General features: G+C 39.1%; 1 protein-coding gene across 1 annotated transcript; it reads left to right on the top strand.

Annotated features, from left to right (window-relative positions):
- Positions 1 to 2,313: 2,313 nt before the first annotated feature.
- LOC137043317 (extracellular calcium-sensing receptor-like) lies at positions 2,314 to 6,231 on the top strand. Its single transcript, XM_067419558.1, has 6 exons — positions 2,314 to 2,522; positions 2,710 to 2,998; positions 3,080 to 3,835; positions 3,924 to 4,151; positions 4,912 to 5,035; positions 5,303 to 6,231. Exons 1-6 carry the CDS (start codon positions 2,314 to 2,316, stop codon positions 6,229 to 6,231), a joined length of 2,535 nt encoding a protein of 844 aa, XP_067275659.1.
- Positions 6,232 to 8,425: the final 2,194 nt, after the last annotated feature.

Here is an 8,425-nt window from a genome sequence, read left to right as displayed (position 1 = left end):
GGGATAGGAAACTGCTCTTTCTGTGAGAATGTGGGTACCGCCGAGCTCCGGAGAGCTGGCGGCAGATGTAATGTACCAGTCGGGGCCCCCCGGTCCACCTCCGGGGGGTGGGGGAGGGATGCGGACATCATCTCCCGAAGAGCAGCTCCTGTCCTCCCTGGGCTGCCTGTCTCAGGGCCGCTTCCCCTTGCGCTTGCCGGCAGGCTTAGCGGTCTGGACAGGTTGGGTGCCACCCTTGCGCCCGGCACCCTGCTTGGCCGGTGGAGGCTGCTGCTTTGGCTTGGCAGGGGCGGAGGCGGACGCCGGGGGATGTGCCTCCTGCCTGAGACAGCAAGTCTCTCCTCAAAGGGATCTGCCATGCAGGCCCTGCCAGCAGTGCTATGATGTCAGCAAAACCATACTCAGGCCGGCCAATAGCGGGGCTGGATGCGTGAGGGAGAACCACAGAGGACGCTAATTCCACGTTAGCTCTATCGTGACAAACCAGTCATCAGATCGAATTTCTTTCACAATAATAGGTATTGTGAGCATCTTGAACCTAAACCTCCTCAGAGACCAGTTCAAATGTCTCAGATCTAAAATTGAGAACACTGTCCTTTTTGGGAACTATAAAATATTGGCTGTAGAACCCAGACTAATTACCCAAACTACAGTCTGTACCCCTTTTCTACAGTGTGCAGGTCCCATTGCGACACATTTGACAGGCGTTGCCATGCCTACAAAAAAATCCACCAAGGGAATCAGCCTCTCGAGGCTGACCTCGGGTGATTTAGATTACCGTTCTCGACCTGTGAAGTGGCTGCCCGGCAGGGAGAGGTCATGGATGATTTTTGGCATGCGGATGCCATCGCTGTCTGCCCAAATCCCTCGGGGTGGATGAGGTAGCACACATACGCTGGAAACCAATGTGGCTGAAGTTTCACTGATGGTGGGATTACGACATTGATTTCCAGAGGGCTCCATGGAGAAAACGGCCTCAGATACTTCTCCCCAGAGGGGACAACCCTCAGAGGTCCTACCACAACTAGGACCTCATTCCAAAAGCCTTCTTAGCCTCAAAGACAGCCCTCAGGTGACCCTACTGCTGAGCCGGCTTTGGGCAAGAACGCCATCTCTGTTGTCAAGCTCTCCCTAAGGAGGGGCTCTAGAGGCAACGTTCTCTTTCAGTGCCTGATGGTATGAGGAGCTCGATGAATTGTGGGGCTGGTCGGTCTTAGGACGAGCCCCTTTAGACTTGGAAAAGCAAGGGATGAACTGCTGGAACACCACAAATTGCCTTTCTTGGAACTGCCTGATGACGATTGGGGAAGTGCCTCAGCAGTCCCAATCTCACCAGACAGTTCCCGTTGGAATCCCCATGATCGTCAAACACGGCAAGGTAGGAGCACAGCACTCTGATGGGGAGTTCTTCACAATGCTCACAGCTAGCTCCCTCGAGAGCTAACCAAGCATGCTGCGCTCCTAAACAGTTCACACACATTGATTGTGCACAATGATTTTTACATAATTTCGAAGCAAAACTCTAGGAAACAATACCCATTAGTCAAGTCTTGTGGACACAATTCACTGTGTTTTGTGGCCTTATTTCAGTGTCTTTTAAATGGTAAATGGACTGCATTTATATAGCGCTTAATTGATTAAGTAATATATAGTAGTGGTTTTGAATTAATTTTGAATTTGTTAATAGTCATGTGCCCCAACAAGTAGTAATAACATAATGACACCTTTATAAACCATTAGCTAGGGAATAATTAAAGCAGACAACTGGAAGTTGAAATGCATGGCTTTGACCTATTGTGGTAATTAACATGTTAATTTACATTATTAGTTAATATAATATGTTATTAAGGAATTAATACATGATGACCGATTTAACTAATAACAATATAATGATTACTTAATCTATTAATAATGTAGAATCTTCATTAGTTGCTGATGCAGTAATCATTAATAAATGGGTTAATTCACCATTAGTAATACATTAACTCACTATTATCTGTGAATTAATTAAGCATGAATTAATGCATATTAGTGCACCCGTATTGTAAAGTGTTACCAAAGTTTCTGCTTTCTATTTATGCAATTATAGTATTCCTATATTCACAATTTAGATCTTTATGATATTTAAGAAAACCAAACTATCATCAAATTTCATTGACTCTATTCCACTCCTGCTTGATCTGAATCATGTTTTGTCTTGTGAGAACACTGACTGTTGAAAATCATTCATGCATAATAATTATGTCTATAAAAGTGCAAATACTGTATCAAGTCATTTGCATTTGTCAGGTGCATTTGACATCATTCTTTGGGATGCTTTTCTTTCTTTACATATTCCTGGTTTTTCATCACCTTCATTCTAAGGTGGAAAACACTTTTTGTCGAATGATGGGAGACCCAAAGTACCCATTATTTTACAAGGATGGCAATGTAACTATTGGAGGAATTTTTGCAGTCCGGAGAAAAGAAACCTTACCTTCATTTGAGTTTATGCAAAAACCTCAGCCACCATCTTGCTCCAGGTTTGTGAAACATTAGAGCAGATAATGTATTTCATATAAAATGATTTGTAAAAAAAAAAAAATGCTTATCTTAAAATTAATATTACACAGCAAACTATGGGTTTCAATCACAAAATATATTTAAATATACTATTTGTATTCCCTTTCCACTTGAGTATGTTGCTATTTAATGATTATATATCCACAGTGTGAATATGAGAGATTTTCGGCTGGCTCAAACCATGATCTTTGCCATTGAGGAGATTAACAGAAGTCAAATTTTGCTCCCAAATGTTTCGATTGGCTACATTATTTATGATACGTGTGGTTCAAGACTGTCTACCATGATTGCAACTATGGGACTGATGAATGGACAGGAGATTGCAGAAGGGTACAAGTGCAATGGGCAGTCTCCTTTACATGCTATCATAGGAGAATCAGAGACTTCTGCCACAGTGATTCTGTCCAGAACTACAGGACCTTTTAAGATTCCAGTGGTAAAGAGAAATAACAGTAAATGTTTGACATAATCACAATGGTGATGTTTTTTTAACAGTTTATTGTTCTTTTGTTTTCAGATAAGTCATTCTGCTTCATGTGAATGTCTCAGTAATAGGAAGGACTACCCCTCATTCTTCAGGACTATTTCTAGTGATTACCACCAGAGCAGAGCACTTGCATTCATAGTCAAGCATTTAGGCTGGACATGGGTGGGGGCTGTGAACAGCGACAATGACTATGGAAACAATGGAATGGCCATATTTCTGAAAACAGCCCAAGAAGAGGGGATTTGTGTGGAGTACTCTGTGAAATTCTACCGAACAGAGCCAGACAAACTCAAACAAGTGGTAGACATTATAGAAAGAGGCTCAGCAAAAGTGATTGTTGCATTTGTTTCTTTTGTTGAGATGGGCTTACTTATTGATCAGTTGAGTATTCGGAACATTACAGGCCTTCAGATGATTGGTGTGGAACCATGGATAACAGCAAAGACTTACATAACTCCAAATAGTTTTCATTCAATGGCGGGGTCATTGGGGTTTGCAAGCAGAAAAATCAATATTGAAGGGTTTCCAGAATATGTTAGAAAAGAATTCTGGGACACAGCTTTTCCATGCTCAGAGAATGATGGAAATTCTTCTCAATATGCATTAAGTTGCAGCAGATATGATGATCTAATTGCATTGAAAAATTACAATGAAGATGTGACTGAACATAGATATTCAAGCAATGTATACAAAGCAGTTTATGCTGTGGCTAATTCACTACACCATCTATTCAAGTGCAAAGAACAAGAAGGCTGTGAGAAAGGTCAGCCAATACAACCACAGCAGGTAAGAGACAAGAGACAAAAATAAGGGAGCAAAAAAGGACCAATATGTTAAAATGCCCCAATGATAATGTATTCAATTTTTTTTCTAGGTGGTTGAGGCTCTGAAAAAGATCAATTTCACCATTAAGACAGGAGATCATGTGTGGTTTGACAGCACTGGTAGTGTATTGGCTTTATATGAAGTTGTGAACTGGCAGCAGGACTCAGATGGATCATTCGAGTTCAAAACAGTCGGATATTATGATGGCTCGCTGCCTCCTAACCAGAATTTAGACCTTAGTATTGAAAAAATAATCTGGGCTGGAGGACAGTTGGAGGTAAAGTGCAATAACCTGTGTAAATCTCATTGTGTTTGTTTTTAAATTAATCATAAATATATATATATATATATATATATATATATATATATATATAGAGAGAGAGAGAGAGAGAGAGAGAGAGAGAGAGAGAGAGAGAGAGAGACATTAATCATAAAAAATGAGTCAAATTAACATGTAAAGCAATAGTGGTCAATTTTTAAAACACTTTCAAAGTATCATTTTGTTGTATTCATTAGTATATCATTAGTATTCATAATAATAATAATAATTGTATTCTTCACATATATTATTCATATTCTGTTTACAATAGTATGAATGATGGGAACTACTTTATATTAGGTGGCCTTAACTACAAAGTTCTAACATTTTAATTAATCATTTGATACAATGCACTTATTGTGTACATACATGTTTTTACATTGTACTTACATTTAAAAAAAATACCTGCATGTATTTACATCTGTAATTAATTTCTGTAGTTACAATTGTAATTATTCCGTTGGCACTTCGCTTACACCTAACCCTACCCTTAAACGTACCCATACCACCACACCTGTCCCTAACTCTACTTGTATCCCACCTCAATATCAGCAAAGGTGTTTGGCAATACAATTTGAACACTGTAAGTACATTGTACTTATTTTTTGAAGTACATAGTACTTAAGGCCACCTAATATAAAGTGGGGCTGAATGATGTAATGTATTGTAATGTAATGTAATGCGATGTCATTTTATTTTTATGTATTTTTCTATGTAGAAGCCAAGTTCTGTATGCAGTGAGAGCTGTCCACTAGGCACTAGGAAGGCTGTACAGAAAGGAAAACCTGTCTGCTGTTATGACTGTATTCCATGTGCCGAAGGAGAAATCACTAATGAGACAGGTAATTTTCAGCCCATTTCACAGTTTCATAGAAAATTGGTTAGTTACTCTTTTTGTTTTCTTTTCTTATTGTTAAGGATGTGGTTTATTATCAAAGGAGTTAACCCCTTAACTGTCGCCCCCCCTTTTTGAGAATAATCATGAAAATGCACTATCCAAACTTAAAGGGCTGTAATTCATGAATGCTTTGGAATATAGACTTAAGTTTGGTCTTGATTTAAAAAATGATTTTTTTGTCTCCAACTAATGATCACAACTCCCTTTCCAGATTCAGTTAACTGCATGCAGTGTCCAGGGGAATACTGGTCTAATGCTGAGAAAAATGCTTGTGTGCTGAAGGCTGTAGAGTTTCTGTCATTCACAGAAGTTATGGGTATAGTGCTAGTCATTTTCTCACTGTTTGGAGTAGGTTTAACTGTGATGATGGCTATCCTGTTTTACAGCAACAAGGACACCCCCATAGTAAAAGCCAACAACTCAGAGCTGAGCTTCTTGCTGCTCTTCTCATTGTCTCTGTGTTTCCTCTGTTCACTTACTTTCATCGGTCGGCCCACTGAGTGGTCCTGTATGTTGCGTCATACAGCATTTGGAATCACTTTTGTCCTCTGTATCTCCTGTGTTCTGGGGAAAACAATAGTGGTGTTAATGGCCTTCAAGGCTACACTTCCAGGAAGCAATGTCATGAAATGGTTTGGGCCTTCACAACAACGACTCAGTGTTCTTGCCTTTACACTCATACAGGTTCTTATTTGTGTGCTATGGCTAACAATTTCTCCCCCATTTCCCTACAAAAATATGAAATATTATAAGGAAAAGATCATTCTTGAGTGCAGTCTCGGTTCTACTATAGGATTCTGGGCTGTGATGGGTTATATAAGCCTACTGGCAGTCATGTGTTTCATTTTGGCTTTTCTGGCTCGCACACTGCCTGATAACTTCAATGAAGCCAAATTCATCACATTCAGTATGCTCATATTCTCTGCTGTATGGCTTACATTTATTCCAGCTTATGTAAGTTCTCCTGGAAAATTCACTGTAGCTGTGGAAATATTTGCCATTTTATCCTCAAGCTTTGGTTTACTTTTCTGCATTTTTGCACCTAAATGTTATATCATGCTGTTTAAGCCTGAACAAAATACGAAGCAACATGTGATGGGAAAAACACCATCTACATCTGTAGCCCTCAAGCCCTATTGAGAAATTAAAACGTGTATTTACATTGAAGTGTATTTTTTTTATCCTCAAAAAAGTGTTTGGGTGTTGGGACAGGTCAAGCAGATGTCTCAGGTACAATACATTGAACTGTGACACATAGCTACCTGAAAAAATAGTCTGACACAAAAGCGTTTCATACAAAATCACAAAAAACTCTCATTAACATTATGGGGTCATGTTTTTCCAAACAACAAAGTAAATTAACAAAACACATGCAACTAACTGTTGAATGGGGTGTATTAATTATTCATTTAATTTTTGGTCTTCATGATTTAAAGTATGATTTGACAAGTATGATTTAAAGTATATATTCTGATTAAATTAGGTATGCAATATTGAAAAAAGGGACATAAATAGATATCGTCGCCCGATGAAACTCACATATGTCCAAAACGGTTACTTTTCAGGAAGTGAAAAAAACACTATGTTTCAAAAGCAGTTCAATGTAGCATTTTCACACTTGGTATGACATCTTTACATGTAATTATATCCTTGCCAGTGTGATGATATAATCCAAATTTTACCAAAATTGAGTTTAAATGGACATACGTGCATATTAACGGGGGTCGATACAAATTCTTCCGATCATTGATTAGAATGGCCAAGTCGCGTTTCAGATTTCACATTCATTTTCAGAGTTTATTTGCGCATTCTCAGTTAAACCTTAAATGCATGACTGTTTCGCCAAACATTCTTACATATTCAGATCGTTAGCGATCCGGATCTATATTTAACCTGGATAGACCTCTACCTGTCGCAATAATAAACTCCTGATGTTAGAGTAACACTTACAGAAGAATAAAATAAAACCTATTTTGTTACCTTTTGGAGCTTGGAAGGGTTCAGTGTGAGTAGATGTTTAATACCATCATCATATGTCCTCGTCAGAGCTCGTTTACAAGTACATTCAGCATCTGCCTCATATTCGCGATCTCGAGCATTTTCTCCAAACATGTTTAACGTCTTCAAAATCAATATTTTGATCACTGACAGCTTCTTGACCACATCCATCATCAAGAGACAGTGACACTAATATTTGATCGTGTTTAGTACTTGCTCTCTGCAGTAAATCACTAAGCCATTTTAAGTTTTGCAGATTATAATTATTATTGTTTAATTTTCTGTCTGAGGTAACTATGAGTCAAGACATTGCAACCTAGAGGAATAAAGGTGAATTGCGCCCTATTTCGTCATTATAGATGAATTTATCATTGTGCAAAAAAATATACGTAGCCTACAATCCTACACACCTCGGATCGTTAGCGACCCTATACAATTTTGACAAAAAAACTAGTGAAAAAACAGGCATTCAATTATAATTATATATTTTTTTTCTTGTTATATTTTTAAAAATGAATTGATTGAGGAATACTAAGAAGGTTGATGTCTAACTTTAAAAAAATGAATGAGGAGCAGGGTAGTGAATGACGTCTGCATTTAAGGGTTAACAACGGCTCTGTGTAGTAACAGCTGCTCTATGTGAAATCATGCACACCTGAGGGAATTTACCGCTGATTATAATAGAGAACCGGCTTTACTGAGGAGATGCGCATTAACGATCGGCCGATCGTGATCGGAGCAGCCCTACATTTCAGGCCTACATTTCAGGTTACTGACACCTGACTTTTTTGAAAAACCGGACTTTTTTGAAAACTCCGGCCAGGGTGAAGATTTTTAGAAACTCCGGTTACAGCGCCATGTAGATGGTGAAACCGGAGATTTCGGCTTTTTAAGTTGCAGTGCGCGCCGTTCTCTCCTTTGTTTGACATCAGATTTTAGAAGACTCTACTAACAGCGCTTATCACATGCACTGCATGAAAAGTGGGATTTTCGTCCCCGTAAACGGCCGGAAATCTCCCTGATTTTCGACAATTAACGTCAGTTTACAGCCTGTGAACGTCGCGTTCGTCTTTGCCACATATTGACGGAAACGAACCATGACGTATGTGGAGCTTGCGGAGGCATGCTGGCGCCGGCGCTAATGGCTCTAATTAGCATATGAATATCAGCTCTGGGCGGCGCCTTGCCGGAATGGCTTGAATTTCCTCACTCAGTATTGGTTGAAACTACTACATTGAAACAAGAAATATCACTCGTGATTGGTTGGCAGATCTGTTACTATTGGTCAACCTGGGTAATAAATTAATAAATTTAAACCCCCAAATTATAATAATTT

Source organism: Pseudorasbora parva, chromosome 16 (genome assembly GCF_024679245.1).
Source record: "Pseudorasbora parva isolate DD20220531a chromosome 16, ASM2467924v1, whole genome shotgun sequence".
NCBI classification, from domain to species: domain Eukaryota; kingdom Metazoa; phylum Chordata; class Actinopteri; order Cypriniformes; family Gobionidae; genus Pseudorasbora; species Pseudorasbora parva.
This window is presented reverse-complemented; position numbering and strand designations above follow the sequence as displayed.

Coding starts and splice junctions, on each gene's coding strand:
- LOC137043317 (XM_067419558.1), top strand. CDS start 2,314: ATGCTTTTCTTTCTTTACATATTCCTGGTTTTTCATCACCTTCATTCT. Junction 2,523..2,709: donor CAGCCACCATCTTGCTCCAG/GTTTGTGAAACA, acceptor ATATATCCACAG/TGTGAATATGAGAGATTTTC. Junction 2,999..3,079: donor GACCTTTTAAGATTCCAGTG/GTAAAGAGAAAT, acceptor TTTTGTTTTCAG/ATAAGTCATTCTGCTTCATG.